We start from the raw sequence: 18,732 nt of genomic DNA, 5'->3' as shown, positions 1-18,732 counted from the left end.
ATTCCGATTTTGCAAGGATTTTTTGCTGTGACCTGAGACTAGAGAACTGCCGCTTGTTCCAGATTTTGCAAGTGGCCGGTTTGGCTGTAGATCAGATGGAACTACCCTTCCCAAAATACAATTTCCCTTCTCCTGGCTTCTAGGGAGAGCTTCCTCCTGGAACTTGGCCCTTTAGGAAGCTGAATCCGTGGCCCTTTAGGAAGCTGAAGTGTGGATTTGCAGCTCAGCACTCCTGAACATTTGTTAACCTGAATTGGTCAAGTTCAGATAAAGGAGTAATTTATTTTTTCCTTAGTGAGTTTAGGGTTTGCGTGGTTGATTTTTTACATTTTTTTTTTATTTTTTCCCTTAATATTTTATGAGGAAAATTTTCTTTATTTCCTTTAATTTTTAATTTCTGTGAGCATATAGTAGGTACATACATTTATGGGTTACATGAGATATTTTGATGCAGACACACAACGTGTAATAATCACGTCAGCCTAAAAGGGGCGTCCGTCTCCTCAAGCGTTTATCCTTTGTGCTACAACCAAATTATACTCTTTTAGGTTTTTTTAAATGTACAATTATTGACTATAGTCACCCTGTTGTGCTAGTAAATACTAGCCCTTATTAATTCCTTCTGACTATATTTTATATCCATTAACCATCCCTTCTTTCCCTTAACTCCCCCCACCCTTCCCAGTCTCTGGTAACCATCCTTCTACTCTCTGTCTCCATGAGTTTAATTGTTTTGATTTTTAGATCCCACAAATAGATGAGAACACGTGAAGTTTGTCTTTCTGTGCCTGGCATGTTTCACTTAACATAATGACCATAGTTCCATCCATGTTATTGCAAATGACTGGATCTCATTCTTTTTTACGGCTGAATAGTACTCCATCGTGTATATACACCACATTTTCTTTATCCATTCGTCGGTTGATGGGCACTGAGGTTGCTTTGAAATCTTGGCTATTGTGTTGCAGTAAACATGGGAGTGCAGCTATCTCTTTGATATACTGATTTCCTTTCTTTGGGGTATATACTCAGCAGTGGGATTGCTGGATCATATAGTGGGTCTATTTTTAGTATTTTGAGGAACTTCCAAACTGTTCTCCATAGTGGCTATACTAATTTACATTTCCACCAACAGTGTACAAGCGTTCCCTTTTTTCCACATCCTCACTAGCATTTGTTATTGCCAGACTTTTGGATAAAAGCCTTTTTTTGGGGGGGGTGAGGGGGGGACATCGTCTCGCTCTGTCGCCCAGGCTGGAGTGTAGTGGTGCGATCTCGGCTCACTGCAACCTGCACCTCCTGGGTTCAAGTGATTCTCCTGCCATAGCCTCCCTAGTAGCTGGGACTACAGGCATACACCACCACACCCAGCAAATTTTTTATTTTTATTTTTTGTACAGGTGAGGTCTCACCACATTGCCCAAGCTGGTCTCAAATGCCTGGGCTCAAGCAATCCTCCTGCCTCAGCCTCCCAGTGTGCTGGGATGACAGGTGTGAACCACTGCACCTGGCTTTTTTTTTGCTTTTTAGTCAGGTTTTCTTCTCTCTAACTGTCACATATTTTGTTTTTGAAGGAGTGTGAACAACTGTGTGCTCACATATAATTCCTGGAAGAAATCTCTGTTTTTAGAAGAAACAACTAAAACTGTATCTCTCCTTCCTGTCACTGTACTTTGAGTTTTTATGAAAATCCATGGTAAGGAGAAATTCTGTCTGAATACTTCTGCAACTAGACTAATAAAAGGTCCTGAGCCATGTGCAGTGGCTCACACCTATAATTCTACCACTTTGGGAGGCCAAGGTGGGAGGACTGCTTGAACCCAGGAGTTTGAGACCAGCCTGAGCAACATAGAGAGACCCTGTCTCTATAAAGTATTAATAATTTTTAAAATTAGCTGGATGTGGTGGTGTGTGCCTGTAGTTCCAGCTGCTCTGGAGGCTGAGGCAGAAGGATCGCTTGAGCACAGGAGGTAGAGACTACATTGAGCCATGATCACGCCACTGCATGCCAGCCTGGGTGACAGAGCGAGTCCTGTCTCAAAAAAAAAAAAAAAAGTCCCAGAGGACATTATGTTAAGTGAAATAAAGCAGGCACAGGAGGATAAATTCTTCATGTTCTTACTCGTGTGGAAGCTAAAAAAATTGATCTCGTGAAGGTCAAGAGTAGAGCAGTGGTTACTAGTGGCTAGGAAGGAAAGTGGGGAGGGTGACTAGAGAGGTTGGTTAATGGATACAAAATTACAGCTGGATAGGAGGAATAAATTCTAGTGTTTTATAGCACTATAGGGGCATAATAGTTAACAATTTATTGTATATTTTGAAATAGCTAGAAGAGAGGGTTTTGAATGTTTCCAACGCAAAGAAAGGATAAATGTTTGCGGTGATTTTTTTGGCTAATTACTCTGATTTGATCATTACACATTGTATGTATGTATCGAAATATCACACCACAGCCTATAAATTCTATGGGCTATATTATTAGGTGCTCATTAAAAACAACTTTAGGTTGAGGCGGAAAGATCTCTTGAGCCCAGGAGTTTGAGGCTGCAGTAAGCTGGGATTCTGCCACTAAACTCTAGCCTGGGCAACAGGCTAGAGACCCTGTCTCAAAAAAACACGTTTTTAATTTAAAAAAACAGCTAAGGCTGGGTGCCGTGGCTCATGCCTGTAACCAGCACTTTGGGAGGCTGAGGTGGGCAGATCACTTGAGGTCAGGAGTTTGAGACCAGCCTGGCCAACATGGTAAAGCCCTGCCTCTACCAAAAATTACAAAAATTAGCCAGGTGTGGTGGCACATGCCTGTAGTCCCACTTACTCAGGAGGGTAAAGTGGGAGAACTGCTTGAACCTGGTACCAGAGATTGCAGTGAGCTGAGACTGAGTCACTGCACTCCAGCCTGGGTGACAGAGTAAGACCCCATCTCAAATAATAAAAATTAAATTTAAAAACAGCTTTAAAAAGATATTGGGCTGGCAAGCAGGGAAAGAAGAGGTGTCATAGATTCATTCATTCATTCCATAGCTCTTATGAAGGGTCCTCTTTGTTTCAGGCACTGTTTGGGTGATGGAGATACAGAGAGAAGCACATGACGTATGATTCTTCAGGAGCTGCTGGGCTAGTGCCGGGATGATGGCAAACATATAAAACCTCGGCAGGGGAGACAACGCGGGAGCTGTGTCCTTAGTGATGGCAGGGAGTAAGGAAAGGGCATTCAAGGGCCTGGTGCCTCCAGAGACAAGGAAGGGAGACCGGGGCATATGGAGGGCCTGGAGAGGCTCAGGTCAGAGCTAAGACCAGAGGTATGGTGAGGCTATGGTGTGGACGGCCTTGAACACCAACGTAGGGTGATTTGACTTCATGTAGAAGGCAATTGGGAGCCACGTCGTTTCTAAGTCAGGGGGATGAACATGCTCTGATTGCTATGGAAGAATTTTCCAAGCAGCGCTATTGAAAAGAGCTGTAGAGCTTGGATGCAGGGAGACACAGCATCTGGAGGCTGCTGCAGCCCTTGGCGTGTATACGGCTGGCGCTCACCTCTGCCCCACCTTTGTTTCCTCCTACCTTTCCTGATTTTCCTCTATCTCCTTCCTCTTCTTTACCTACTGCCCTCACTTTCTTCACCAGTTACTTTCTCCTCCATCCTTTCTTCCAGAAAGGGACAGAAGCTCTAATCGTGGACAGACTAGAACAGATCCTTTTGCCTCCTTTAGTATTTCTACTTCAAGTAAAAATGTCCAGTGAGACAGTGTACTTCCGGAATATATTATCCTTATCAATCAAAGAACTAATGAACTTTGGCAATAAACTGTCCAGTGATATACTTGTGGGGAAAGCCTGAACACATTTAAGGAGTTTGGCGAGCAGTGCAGTTCCAAGGTGACCCTATTTATAGAATGGAGGCACCTTGCAGCTCCTAAATGAACACATACTTCCAATCTGCTGTGGCATCATTCCGGTTCCTCTAGAATTTTCCTTGGCATCACCCGCAAGCCCCAACTTGTCCTATGGGGACAAGACACAGACTCACTAACTGTGAAATTCTGAAAGGCAGCTGATCTGCAATACTCACTGTGGCACCAACCTGCTGTTTTGAACAAGTATGAAAACCTTTTAGCAGAATACCAAGCAACAGGAGGTGAAAATTACCCTCACAGTGACCACGAGAAAAGCTTCTCCAATGCACAGTTGCAAAAGGTGCAGGGTAGTTATAGGGTTCCTCGAAAATTAAAAAGAAATGGAGTCACTTAAAAAATAAAATAAAATCCAGCCAAACACGACTCTAAAGCAAACTAGCTAGCAAGAATAGCCAATGTATCCCAAAAGCAAGGAGCTTTGCTTTTGTGAACCCAGAATAGAAAGTATAAACTAATGGTTTGGCATGAGTCTTTTTCAGACATACCCAGGTATACAGATAGTGATCATGATAGTAATACAATGAGGGTCTTTAAGGATTTCTTTCCTTTTTGTTTTTTGAGACAGTCTTTCTCTGTCACCCAGGCTGGAGTGCAGTAGTGCCATCTCGGCTCACTGTAAGCTCCACCTCCTGGGTTCACGCCATTCTCCTACCTCAGCCTCCCGAGTAGCTGGGACTACAGGTGGCCACCACCACTCCCGGCTAATTTTTTGTATCTTTGGTAGAGACAGGTTGTCACCATGTTAGCCAGGATGGTCTCGATCTCCTGACCTCGTGATCCACCTGCCTCAGCCTCCCAAAGTGCTGGGATTACAGGCGTGAGCCACTATGCCGGGCCTAAGGATTTCTTTTGGTCTTTGTTTTTCTGTATGTTGATTAGTTATTACTGCATAATAAAACACTCTAGGCTGGGCGCGGTGGCTCATGCCTGTAATCCCAGCACTTTGGGAGGCCGAGGAGGGTGGATCACTTGAGGTCAGGAGTTCAAGACCAGGCTGGCCAATACAGCGAAACCCCATCTCTACCAAAAATACAAAAATTAGCCGGTGTGGTGGTGGGCACCTGTAATCCCAGCTACTCTGGGGGCTGAGGCAGGAGAATCGCTTGACCTGGGAAGCAGAGGTTGCAGTGAGCCAAGATCGTGCCATGGCACTCCAGCCTGGGCAACAAGAGTGAAACTCTGTCTCAAACAAAAACAAAAACAAAAAACAAACAAAAAACATGGTTAGAATAGTACATTTTATGTTGTATGTATTTTACCAAAATTAAAAAAGAAGTCAAAATAGTTTAAATAAAACAAGACCAATTATACAACCACAGTCTTACATCTGTAGTAGGAGTGGGCCAAGCAGAATAGAAAATTCCCAAAGGCCTTTTAAAATACACTGGCGAGATACTACTTAGCCAGGGCCTGGTGGCTAGGCTGGTTCTCTCCTTTCTAATTGGAGGTCTCTGCCGCTAACATGCTCCACCAGATCATGGGTCAGGCTAAGAAGCATCCAAGCTTGATCCCCCTCTTAGTATTTATTGGAGCTGGAGGTACTGGAGCAGGACTGTATCTCTTGCATCTGGCATTGTTCAATCCAGATGTTAGTTGGGACAGAAAGAATCACCCAGATCCCTGGAACAAACTGGGTCCCAATGATCAATACAAGTTCTACTCAATGAATGTGGATCACAGCAAACTGAAGAAAGAAGGTCCAGATCTCTAAATGAAATGTTTCACTATAAAGCTGCTTTAGACCGAAGGTCTTCCAGAATCCATCCGCACAATTTTCCACTTCACTAGGAAATATTTCTCCTCTAAATGAATGAAATCATGTTGATGTAACCTATTGGAGATTACACTGATTAATAAATAACTGAAACTTGAAAAAATAATACACTGGAAGTCATTCTACAGTGCTTCCATCCACCAAATAAACTTTAGATATAAGACGCTGGAAGATGCCACTTGGTTCCAGTTCTCCAAACTCTGGAATTAAGCCAGGGAAAGAAGTAACAATGTTTAGAAACATAGTGTTTCTATACAGGACAGTAGGATTTAGGAAGGTCCAGGGTCATCTGTAGTCTTTTCCCTCCTTCTAAAGATTAATGCTGCAAAACATTTGTATTAAATAATACTTCAATCCAATACTGTACCGACGTCTGGACCAACTTCTTTCCGTTCTGGGGAACAGATGTTCCCTGTTTATCATTGTTTTCTAGTGTTTCATTGGTTTTTGATGCCCTCATTTTATTTCTCCAGGATTATTTGTTTTCTTATTCTTTTTTAGAGAAGTTCTTAGTCAAAACTTCTTGAAAATTCAAATAAATACGTTTGCTGAGTTTCCTTTGCCTTAAGTTTTAAAAACTCTTTTAGAGAACCCCTCTGGCAGGTTAGAGTGGCTGATCTGATTGATAAGCTTGCTCCTGGCCAGTTTCCTGTTGGTTACCCGACCGTGCTACGGGTTCTCCAACAACCCGTGTTAGTAGAGATGAGCTGCAGGAACCTCACTCATATGTATTTGCTTTTATCCTAAAGTTTCACAGAGGTGACATATGACATTTTGCCTCACAAAGAGTTGCAGTTGTTAAAGGCAATATTGTATTTCCTTTTATGTTTTGGCCCCATTTGCCCTTCTTACAGAATTTTAGTTATGTCAACACCAAACAGCTGATGGACGTTGAAATCGCTCTGCAATTTTCATCTTTTGATACTTCTAGCTCATTGCGTTTTAAAAACTTAGTCTCCCTTGGGGAAAAAAGCCATAGAATGCTCCTAGTATCTTCTGCAAATAAAGGACCCACACCAAAAAATTCAGGCTCTTTAAAGTCTCATTTTCCTCACTGAGCGGGTTCTGACGACTATCTTTGCAAAACCACCGCAGAGACTTCTGGTGGCCTGGCAGCACCTTTGAACAAGATCATCTCAGCAAAGCAAAGGACAGGGCTGCTCTGTACAGAATGCAATAGCAAATAAAAAAGGCTGAACTTCATCGGCCTTCTATTTGGCAATACTACAGAGTGCCTCCCTTCCCTCTTCTGAGAGAGCGGACGATTTCAGCGCAGAGGGCCGTGCGCGTTCGCTTGGAAATCTAGGTCATAACCTTGACTTTGGGAAAGCCAGGGTGGCCTTACCTGAAACTGTCCAATTCCCCAGCATCGGGGACACGTCCCCATGTCCCTCAAGATGTCTGTTCTGGTCTGAGCCGTCCGTAGTGTCCAGGAAAATCACGGGTAGCTCAAGAATTTCTCTGTCAAGAGTTTTAGTGCTGCAAGCCTGGTTGGGACAGGGCGGTGGGAGGGTTTGAAATTCTGTTTTGACTTTGAATTTGATTTTATAATGTATTAGATGGATAGATGCGAAATGGATTGTTAACATGTATGTGGAGGGGCGGGAAGAGCTTCTGGAAAGCCTCAGCCCTGAGTGCCTACTCCTGAGTGGGAAAAACCCCTGCACGGGTTGAGAGCGCTCCCTAAGTCGTCCGGAAGTAAAATCGCATGGCCTATGTTCCAAAAATGCCGCCACTCAGGATGTCAAGTCTGCAGGTTTGCAGCCTTGAGAGCCCAGCCCCAGGCAGAGGCACCGCGCAGGCCTGGATATACAGGACTCGCCCTGCGCAGGGCTGGCCTTGCTGGGCAGGGTTGGAGCTGACGGGGCGGGGCGGGGTAGGGCGGGGCCAGCTGGGAGGGGCGGGGCGGGGTTAGAGGGCGGGATTGAGGCCAGCCGGGCGGGGAGAGGCGGGGCTGGAGGGGAGGGGCCTCAGGGGTGGGCGGGGTTAGAGAGCTGGGTTGAAGCCGGCAGGACGGGGAGAGGCGGGGCTTGAGGGGAGGGACGAAGAGGTGGGCGGGGTTCAAGAGCGGGATTGAAGCCCGTGGGGCAGGGCGGGGCCGGCGGGGGGGGCGGGGCGGGGCGCAGCGCCAGGGCTCCGACTCCAAGTACTACGGCGGGCGGCACTAGAGGGAGCTGCGGCCGCGCCCGCCCCGCCGCGCCGGCCCGGCCCCGAGCGCCGCCTCCCCAGCCAGCGCCGCCGCGATGGCGGAGGACAGCGAGTCTGCGGCCAGCCAGCAGAGCCTGGAACTGGACGACCAGGACACGTGCGGGATAGACGGAGACAATGAGGAGGAGATGGAGCACGCCAAAGGGTAGGGGCGGCGCGCGGGCGCACCAGGAGCTACAGGGCGGGGACCGCGCGCGCCAGGGTCTCTCGCTCGGGGGCTGGCTCCCAGGAATGGGGGCTCTTCGGCCGCTCCGCCCCGCGATGGCTTCTCCGCCGCGCGGAGCCCATGGTGAGGTCCGGGGCGCGCGGCTCGCGGGAGAGGACAGTGCGCGGGAGGCGAGGCCCGGGGTGGGCGGGGAGGCTGGGGCCCGGGCGGGGACCGGCGACGCTACTGTCACCTGCCGTGCGCCACCGGCCGGCCTCGCCCATCCCCGCCGGCGGCCTGGCCCAGGAGGCGCGTGTTGCCTTCGCCCGCGGGTGGCTCCGGTGGGCGCCGAGGAGAGGCGCGACACCCTGCCCTTTGCGACGCCCTGCCCTTTGTGACGGCCGTAGCCTGGGGTAGGAGGTCGCCCTCATCTGCCCCCTGCCATCCTTGTTAAGTCCCTTCAGACCCCCTCTCCACGGCCGCCACCCAAAAAGAATGGGCAAAGACGTGGGTGGAGCGGCATGGAGTTGCCCCTGGTGGTGTCGGGGCTGCAGGCGGCGAACTGCGCAAAGTTCTGGCGCCGAGGGGTCCCGGGCCCGGCCCCTGCTGGGGATACTGGGCTTTGCACCGCCTCGCGTGTCCCTAGAGCTTTTCAGAGCAGGGCCGATCCCCTGAGCCGGGCTCTCGTTGACCTGGCCGCATCCGGTTTGCAAAGCTAGCATTTGATCTCCAAAACTCGATGCCCCAAGCATTTTCACACTTGATCGGGTTTCTTAATCCTTTGCCTTTGCCCCCGAACCCTACAGACTTGATTTGCTCTTCTGTTGGAGAAAAGGATTGCTTCAGGTGAAGGTCGGTGTTGATGCTCTCTTTTTAGAGGCAGTGGGTCATTTTACATAAAAACTGGTGTCCTTTTAAAGTGCTGTTTGCATTACCCTTTTACCCTATTGGATTCAAACTATGCGCTGGCACAGAGCGTTCTTGCTACACCCTTAGAAGTGAGATTTTTCGAACCATGGTAAGTGATGGAGAAGTGGGTCAGCTTAAAAAACATGATAGGGAGGCCTGAGTCACAGATGCTTTACTCAGTTCATAGAGAGATTCTTGAAATGATTGATCATTGAAAGTGTAAATCATTTGCATTCTACTTGTTTACTTTAAGATTTATTAAAGAAAGGGACTTTTTACTGACCTATAATTCATTATAAAATATTAACAAGAAATCAAGGAAAAGAAAAGCCGACTATGTGCATCTCCCATTTGCAAGTTGTTTTTATTTTTGCCGTGAATACGTCAGTGGCTGCTGCAAGTATCGAATGTTCGAGTCTAGAATATTTTTTTTTTTTTAAAGAGAGGAAAGGAAATTGCGCAGAAATCTGAACCTGAACTCTGTTTATGCAGGGATAGAAACGTGCTTGTGATAGATAGCTAAATACAAATATGTTTTTGAAACGGTAGTTCTAGTGCCAGAAATGGGCCCAGGTGCAGATGCAAGCTGACGGATTAACCTAAGTACCTGTATTGTCTTTCTGGAGAGACCCTGGATTTTTATCTTCTCTGCTGTAATTCCTGTTTATTGTTCCTCCTTTGATTGATACTCTGGGTTGGGGGGCTTGATTAGGACTTCTTTGCCTACACTGTTGAGAATGTCCCTGGTACAAAGAATTCCTCATCTGTGTGCCCATTGATCTGAGCCTGTCCCCTGACACCTTTCAAGCAGCTAAAGTTCCCAGAGTAGCACCCAGAGGCATCTCTGCTGCCTTCAGAAGTTTTCAGTTTTGTATATCAGCACATTCATTATATATTAGAAAGTTTATCAAAATTTAGAGATGCCCCGTGTAGTGAAATGTTTAAACCAAGAGCAGATACCATGTTAATAGCTTCTAGTGGGAAAAGATGAACATAATGGATGTATTGTACTCTATTTAAATGTAAGGAGATTAGGAAAACTCCAAATGACTGTTCTCCTTGGATTGCCTGTTTGGATTTGAATTTAGACAATGTGTGCCAAATTTGGGGGAGTAAATGTGTTTTATTTGGCTCATGTACTGATGATATCGCAGTAGAAACCTAGGTTTTCTTTAAGTAGCTCAAGTTTGTAAATGTTAAAATTTGAAAGACTCTTTTTCTATCCTTGGCCTCTTCATTCCCATCAGTTTTAATAAATAACAAATAATGAGCCTTTGGATGAATCAGTAAGAACATGTTTCACCTTTTAAAGGCAGTTTGTCAATTTGAGGCCACCAGGCAGTGGCCAGTGCAGAGCGGTAATTTACTGAATAGTACCCTTGTGGCCTGAAAGAATTCATTTACCCCACCACTCAGTATAATGTATTTACTAGTCGTTTTAGACATACTAAATTGAAACTGGAGCCTCAAATGAAAGGAAAATACCCAATTAGAGTCTTCTTGTGTTCCAGAATGTAAGTATGTAAATATGTAAAACTGCATATGCTTTTATTTTATTTTCATGGAATTTTCTTCATGGACTAAACAGGGTATTTCATTTTATAAATAATGCTAAGAGTCCATGAATGAAATATCAGATGTTTTATGTTTAATTAAAAGCAGTGGTGTAACTGTTATAAAATACTTGTCTCACTGTCTTTATGTCTTGTTTTTCATGGAAAATGTACTCTTTTTTTTTTGACGGAGTCTTGCTCTGTCACCCAGACTGGAGTGGTGCAATCTCGGCTCACTACAACCTCTGCCTCCTGGATTCAAGCAATTCTCCTGTCTCAGCCTCCTAAGTAGCTGGGATTACAGGCGCGTGCCACCACGCCCAGCTAATTTTTGTATTTTTAATAGAGATGGGGTTTCACCGTGTTGGTCAGGCTGGTCTGGAACTTCTGACCTCAGGTGATCTGCCTGCCTTGGCCTCCCGAAGTGCTGGGATTACAGGTGTGAGCCAGTGTAAAGAGTTAAATGTACTCTTTAACTTTTTGGTCCACCCAAGCATGAAAGTGGCAAACCACTATAAAAATTTCATGAATTACAAAGAACATGGGGGAAGGAGGGATTGTCAGTTTTAATGAGACTATATTCAGACAAGTATAATTTTATTATTTTCAAACAATATGCGGCAATTAGAATCAGGCTAATAGAGGATTGCCTAAAGAGATCTTTATATAACTTGCTTTAACACAGGATTGCAATTAGAATTAGGGAGTAGGTCTTTATACAGAGCTTGAAGGAACCTTGAAAGACTTTCTACATAGATAAAAATTAACCTCAGTCCAGCTATATGAATTATTAGAAATAGTCCAGATTACTGAAGATTTCTGTTCTGCTGTGGGTGGCAGTGGTACGAAAGAGGTGACGTGGAGGATGTTTTTTTTTTTTGAGATGGAGTTTTGCTCTTGTCGCCCAGGCTGGAGTGCAATGGTGCAATCTTGGTGCACTGCAACCTCTACCTCCCGGGTTCAAGCAGTTCTCCTGCCTCAGCCTCCTGAGTAGCTGGGATTACAGGCGTGCATCACCACACCCAGCTAATTTTGTGTTTTTAGTAGAGATGGTGTTTTACCATGTTGGTCAGGCTGTTCTCAAACTCCTGACCTCAGGTTATCCCCCAGCCTCGGCCTCCCAAAGTGCTGAGATTACAGGCGTGCGCCACCACACCCGGCTAATTTTGTATTTTTAGTAGAGATGGGTTTTTACCATGTTGGTCAGGCTGGTCTTGAACTCCTAACCTCAGGTGATGCCCCTGCCTTGGCCTCCCGAAGTGCTGGGATTACAGGCCATGGCACCTGGCCTGGAGGATGAATTTCCTGGGAGCTTTCACGGTTGGATCTGAGGTTAAGATGCTCAAGGATCTTTAATACTTCCCTCATTTTGCTGTGTTCTTGCCTTCTGTTACTTTCTTCTGACGGGCTTTGGGACAGGGCAAATTGTTGAAGAATCGTTTGGAACCCACTGTCTTCTTCTCGCTGTCTTTTTGATGTCGGGCTTCTCCGTTTATGAAATACATTTGGTATTGATCATGATCTCTTGCTGAGCTAATGTTATTGTCCATTGTTGGAGATGGAGTCAAATAAAATTCGTGTTGAACTTTGGTAACAAAACCAAATCTCTCCCCCTTGCTTTACCAACATTGACTTACAGAGTGCATATACGTCCTGGAAAAATAGATGTTTCTCATAGCTTTCCATTAAGAGAGCTTTTCCCTCAATATTCACTGGAAGCAGCTACTAAGAAGATTTATATAGGAACCAAAATAAACATAGATAAGTGTGTCTTTGTTGTCAGATACATGACTAAATTAGTCCCTGGGGTAAACATGAAATAGTTTTAGTATTTAAGGGTTAATATGTTTTTTGTTTTTTGTTTTTTTTTTTGAGACGGAGTCTCGCTCTGTTGCCCAGACTGGAGTGCAGTGGCCGGATCTCAGCTCACTGCAAGCTCCGCCTTTCGGGTTCACGCCATTCTCCTGCCTCAGCCTCCCGAGTAGCTGGGACTACAGGCGCCTGCCACCTTGGCCGGCTAGTTCTTTGTATTTTTTAGTAGAGACGGGGTTTCACCGTATTAGCCAGGATGGTCTTAATCTCCTGACCTCGTGATCCGCCCGTCTCGGCCTCCCAAAGTGCTGGGATTGCAGGCTTGAGCCACCGCGCCTGGCCAATATGTTTTTAAGAGTTCTTTTTCTTAGAAAGATTGAAGACCTGGTATTGGACAAAGATGAAAACTTTGGAATTCTTTTAACAAAGAACATAACCTATCTTCTACCATCCCCAATTTAGGAGGGTTAAAAAAAAAGGAAGTTCTTCTTTGGGTACTATGTTGTTGTATCTGACTTTATCTGTCTATTGTTGAAATTGAGTTGGGAACTTCCCCTTTGTCAGCTGTGTGGTATCAGTGGGAAAACGCAGAAACATATGACTTGCAGTAGGTTTTTCTTATGGAAAATTTAGGGATAACTCGAAGCTGCCCTTTCTGAAATTTGATCTGTTGTCAACTGTATAAATCTAAATGGAAAAATGGATTAGCAACAGTCTTCGCCTGAGGGACTTCCTCAAATCAAGAACTGCAGTTTGAAATGGTCAAGTATCTGCTAAGACTTGCATCTGAATGGGTGATATCACCCTTTGGCCCAGAACAAACTTTTTCCAGGGTTGTCTAAATATAGGACACATACTTTGCCATCTTTGTTTATTAGCACAAATGTATGCTATACGTCTATACTAGTTAAAATCACTTTATTTTAACAGAACCAAGTACTACTCCAAGTTCAAGAAATTGTTTCATTTGAAAACATGTTAATGACTTTTTAAAAATATGCTTATTCAAAAATCAAATGATAGGGCCAGGTGTGGTGGCTCATGCCTGTCATCCCAGTTCTTTGGGAAGCCAAGGCGGAGGATCGCTTGAGGCCAAGAGTTCGAGATCAACCTGGGCAACATAGTAAGACCCTATCTCTACAAACTAAAAAATGAGCTAGACATGGTGGTGCATGCGTATAGTTCCAGATACATGGGAGGCTGAGATGGGAGAATTGCTTCAGCCCAGAGAGCTGTGATCGCACTACTGTATTCCAGCCTAGGCAACAGGATGAGACTCTGTCTAAAAATATACATATATATATATATATCTTACACGTATATATTTATATATGTCACATATATAGATATCAAATATATAAGTATATAAATATCAAATATATAGAGGTATATAAATATCAAATAGAGATATATCATATCAAATGCATAGAACTATATAAATCAAATATATATATATATATATATCAAACAAGGTATATAACATAGAATGAAAGCCCCTGGTCACCTTATTTCCCAGAGAGGTCACCACTGACAGTTTAATGAACTCAGTTTTTAATATGTGTGTGTGTTTAGCATCACTGGGATCTTACCGTACTTGGTGCATTTGTTACCGTGTATCTTTTACTGTTACTGTTGTCTGCTGGAACTTTCTGGGGCGATAGTAATCCAGTTGGGCAGTCATCAACACATGGAGCACTTGCATGTGACAAGTGTGACTGAAGAGCTGAATGTTTTTATTTTACTTGAATTAATTTAAATTTAAATAGCCCCATGTGACTAGTGGCTATCATATTGGACAGCTGAGATCATATTCAGTCTTTGAATTTTGTTTGTAAGCTTTCTTGGTACTCAAAAATTTCTATATTTTATTTCCTGTCTTTGGCAGACTATGTCTAGTTTTCGTTCTTTTTTTCTTCTGTGGATTATCTGACGCTTTTTTTTTTTTTTTTTTTTGAGACAAGGTCTCACTCTGTCGCCTGGGCTGGAGTGCAGTGGCACAATCTCAGCTCACTACAGCCTTGACCTTTAGACTCAAGTGATCCTCCCACCTTAGCCTCTCAAGTAGCTAGGACTACAGGCACGTGCCACCACACCTGGCTAATTTTTGTATTTTTGTAGAGACAGGGTCTCACTATGTTGTCTAGGCTGGTCTTGAACTCCTGAGCTCAAGCAATTCACCCGCCTTGGTCTCCCAAAGTGCTGGGACTACAGGTGTGAGCCACTGTGCCTGGCGATCTGTACATTTTGAACAAGCATGTTTTCATCCATATTTCTTTATCCATATCAAAGAATTAACCACTATTTAAAATATTCTACCATCTCACAAGAAAAAACGGGTAGGATATTTTGACTTCTTTTCATTTCCCAGGTTTTACTGAAATAACCTAGAATTGTAATTATTTTATTTTTGCCCTTGTGTCACTAGAGACTTTTTTCTTAACTATTACATGATGTTTCACATCCCTGTTAACAAAAACGTTTTAGACTTTCCTGACAGCTTTACTGTTTTTATGGGTTTCCATTGTTCCTTATAAAACACATCCTCCTGGCCAGGCGTGGTGGCTCATGCCTGTAATCCCACACTTTGGGAGGCCCAGGTGGGCGGATCACCTGAGGTCAGGAGTTCGAGACCAGCCTGGACAACAAGGTGAAACTCCATCAATACTAAAAATGCAAAAAAAAAAGTTAGCCAGGTGTGGTGGCGGGCGCATGTAATCCCAGCTACTCAGGAGGCTGAGGCAGGCAGGAGAATGGCTTGAACCCAGGAGGTGGAGGTTGCAGTGAGTCGAGAGCGCACCATTGCACTCCAGGCTGGGCGACAGAGCAAGACTCTTGTCTCAAAAAAATAAAAGTAAAAAATAAAACACATCCTCTCTTTTTTTTCTTTAAGAGCATTCTCATATGATTTTTTTCTTAGAGTGTGTGGATGATATATTTTGAGTTCTTGCGTGTCTCAAAATGCCATTCTTTTCCCCTCCCACATAATGCATAGGCTGGGTGTGCATGTGATGCTATGATAACAATCGTTTTCCTTGAAACTCCATAAACGTTGGTTTAATATCTTCCAGCATTTACTGGTACAGATGTTGTTTTCTTTGTTTTGTTTTTGATTTTTGAGGCAGAGTCTTGCTCTGTCACCCAGGCCAGGCTGGTCTCGAACTCCTTACCTCGACCTCAGGTGATCCAGCCGCCTCAGTTCCCCAAAGTGCTGGGACTACAGGTGTGAGCCACGGCACCTGACCAGATGCTGTTTTCTCTGCTTCTCTTTCTTTTCTAGGTAACCTTATTCTTTTTGTCTGTTTTAACTTGTTTTCAGTCTAGAAGCTTCTGCCTTTTTTCCCCTGTTCTATGACCAAAGGGTTTCCGTGTCCTTTGACATGCTGGGATCGCCTTTCCTTTTTTTAAATTTAATTTTATTTTTATTTTTTATTTTTTTGAGACGGAGTCTCACTCTGTTGCCCAGGCCGGAGTGCAGTGTCATGATCTTGGCTCACTGCAACCTCTACCTCCTGCGTTCAAGCAATTCTCCTGCCTCAGCTTTCCGAGTAGCCAGGATTACAGGCATGCACTACCACGCCCAGCTAAGTTTTGTATTTTTAGTAGAGATGGGGTTTCACCATGTTGGCCGGGCTGGTCTTGAACTCCTGACCTCAGGGTGGTCTCCCCACCCCAGCCTCCCAAAGTGCTGGGATTACAGGCGTGAGCCATCGAGACTGGCACCTTTCCTTTACTGCCTAAACAAAATGGCCCGAGCTGATACATGTTCATGGGAGTTTCTTGGGGTCTTCAATTTTCATGGTCCTCAAGCACACCCACACTGCAGCCAATTTACCCCATCACTGGGCTCCTTGTGCCTGTGTGTCCTTAGTGTGCTCTTTTTGTTCAACGTTTGACCTTGGGTGGAACATGGTTATCTTCAGTTCTGTGTCTCTCACCACCCTCCTCCCAGGAATCACTAAAATCCAGCTATTGTGTACAGCGTTTGCTGAAGCATTTTTGGCTCATGGGGAGGGAGGGAGGTCTGATTATAGAGTAGCGCAGAAAACAACTTTGAATTCAGTGTCAGACATCTTGTTCACCAAGAGGAATTTGTTACTGCCCACGCGTTTCTGTGGGTCATGGCTTCCTCTGCTTCTGAGAGTGTCTCCTGATCTTTCTTCTCCTCTTCTCTAAATTCAACGTCAGCCCAAATGTCCTTTCTTTCATGAAGCCTTCCGCAGTCACTATGACCGAAGGCGCTGACCCCTGCCAGAGGCCCTCTACCTCTTAGTGAGTGTATCCGTCCCATGACATCTTTCCCAGTTGCTATCACTTTATTTCCCCAGCCCTCCGCTCGGGCAGACCCTCGTTCTCCTGAGCCAAGCTGTGACTCCAAGAGGTGAGTGCCTTGTCCACAATCACAAATGGGGAATCTGGGTCTTTGCGTCTGTTGCTTAGTGTGTGTGTAGCATCTACCAACCAACTCAAGTAAAAGGTTTTATTTTCTGGGTGCAGTGGCTCACGCCTGTAATTCCCGCACTTTGGGAGGCCAGGGCAGGTGAATCACCTGAGTTCAGAAGTTCTAGAGCAGCCCGGACTACGTGGTAAAACCCCGTCTCTACTGAAAATACAAAAATTAGTCCGGCGTGATGGCGGGCACCTGTAATCCCAGCTACTCGGGAGGCTGAGGCAGAACTGCTTGAACCTGGGAGATGGAGATCTCTTTATAAGCACACACTGCAGTGAGCCAAGATTGCACCACTGTACTCCAGTGAGCTTGGGCGACAGAGTGAGACTCTGTCTCAAAAAAAAAAACAAACACACAAACACACAAACTAACAAAAGTTTTATTGAAATATACAATAGGTTATCTGAAAATAAAGTATGGCTGGACTTTATTAGAATTAGACATCAGAAAGTCAAGTACCCAAGGTGCATTTGCCTTTCTAAGCTCTCTCCCTCTCTGTCTCCCTCTCTGTCAACTAGACTGCCCCAAGCACCTGTTCCTTAGTTCAGATTCTCCAGAAAGCATCTCACTGGTTTCTGGCCAAGAAAGGGATTACCCAGGCGTGATCCAGTCCACTGTGGTGAAGAATGGAAAGGGAGGAGTAGGAGGGTATTGTGTGGTACAACATGGTCACTGAGGGCCACACCTTTGGTGAGACCTGTGGGCAAAGGGAGTTTTCAGGGAAGAACATAATGAGCAATGCTGGTATCTTGCTGGGACTGAATTGTATGTCCCTCCCAAATCATATGTTGAAGCCTAAATTCCCAACATGATGGTGTCTGGAGGTGGCACTTTTGGGTGGTAAATAGCTCACAAGGGTGGAGCCCCCATGAATGGGATCAGTGTGTGATTATAAAGTGATTAAGAGTCCAGCACATTGTTCCTCTGCCAAGAATGAGGCCCTCACCAAAAACCTGACCCTGCTGGCACCCTGATCTTGGTGGACTTCGAGCCTCCAGAACTGCAAGAAATAAATGTCTGTTCTTTAAGTAATCAGTCTATTGTAGTCTGTAATCGCAGCCTGAGCTTAGACACACCTCAAACGTGTCTACAGAACACAGCATGTGTCTGCCTGTCTACTCACAGGTAGACTGTGTGCGTGGAGACAGCACTTTCAGTCTCCAGTCCTTGGGATATCTGGTACCTTGCCCGTGTTTATAACTTGCTAAAGATTTGCGGAATGGATTCCAATAGCTCTTAATTCCCATTGACAAGTGTATTTCAAATTGTCTTTATTTTATATGCATTAATAATAGGTGAAGACTTTTCTTTTTCTACTTCTCATTGAGAGGACTTTGGCTGTAGAGTTTTTAGTTTTGTTTGGCTGTATAGGGCCCCACATTTTTAAAAGATAATTAATTTTTTGAGCTCTTGGCATATGCTTATGCATTTTTCTTTTTCTTTTTCTTTTTTTTTTTTTTGAGACAGAGTATCAGTCTGTCACCCAGGCTGGAGTGCAGTGGCATGATCTTGGCTCACTGCAACCTCTGCCTCCTGGGTTCAGGGGATTCTTCTGCCTCAGCCTCCCAAGTAGCTGGGATTACAGGTGCCCGCCACCATGCCCGGCTAACTTTTGTGTTTTTAGTCGAGATGGGTTTTTGCCATGTTGGCCAGGCTGATCTTGAACTCCTGACCTCAAGTGATCCGCCCTCCTTCGGCCTCCCAAAGTGCTGGGTCTACAAGCGTGAGCCACCATGCCCAGCCTTATATATTTTCCCTGGTTGACTCATTATAATAACAAATGAAGACACTGAGGCTTATCAGTTTTAATAACTTATCCAGGCCATAACTCAAATTCAAATTAACTTTTTAGTCTATCTGACTGTAAATCTGTTGCTTTTCACCAAACTGCAGTCTCATGGACTCTCGATAAGAGTAATTTGATAATGTCTCAAAGTCTTTTTCTTTACAAGTCATAGATTGATTGCCAG

General features: G+C 44.8%; 2 protein-coding genes across 4 annotated transcripts in view; both read left to right on the top strand.

The window, feature by feature from the left end:
* Nucleotides 1-5,376: 5,376 nt before the first annotated feature.
* LOC115900323 (cytochrome c oxidase subunit NDUFA4) lies at nucleotides 5,377-5,625 on the top strand. The gene has a single exon (XM_030940173.1). The coding sequence runs from the start codon at nucleotides 5,377-5,379 to the stop codon at nucleotides 5,623-5,625; it is 249 nt and encodes an 82-aa protein (XP_030796033.1).
* Nucleotides 5,626-7,819: 2,194 nt separating this feature from the next.
* Nucleotides 7,820-18,732, top strand: part of NMT2 (N-myristoyltransferase 2) — a 66,668-nt gene continuing 55,755 nt past the window's right edge. For 2 of the 3 annotated variants that reach the window (XM_030940030.1, XM_030940028.1), the window contains exon 1: nucleotides 7,820-8,041. In XM_030940030.1, coding sequence (XP_030795890.1) covers nucleotides 7,932-8,041 — 110 coding nt within the window. In that variant the 5' untranslated portion in view covers nucleotides 7,820-7,931. The remainder of the gene's footprint in view (nucleotides 8,042-18,732) is intronic. The other variant, XM_030940029.1, reaches the window with a different exon arrangement.

Source organism: Rhinopithecus roxellana, chromosome 11 (assembly GCF_007565055.1).
Source record: "Rhinopithecus roxellana isolate Shanxi Qingling chromosome 11, ASM756505v1, whole genome shotgun sequence".
Classification (NCBI taxonomy): Eukaryota; Metazoa; Chordata; class Mammalia; order Primates; family Cercopithecidae; genus Rhinopithecus; species Rhinopithecus roxellana.
This window is presented reverse-complemented; position numbering and strand designations above follow the sequence as displayed.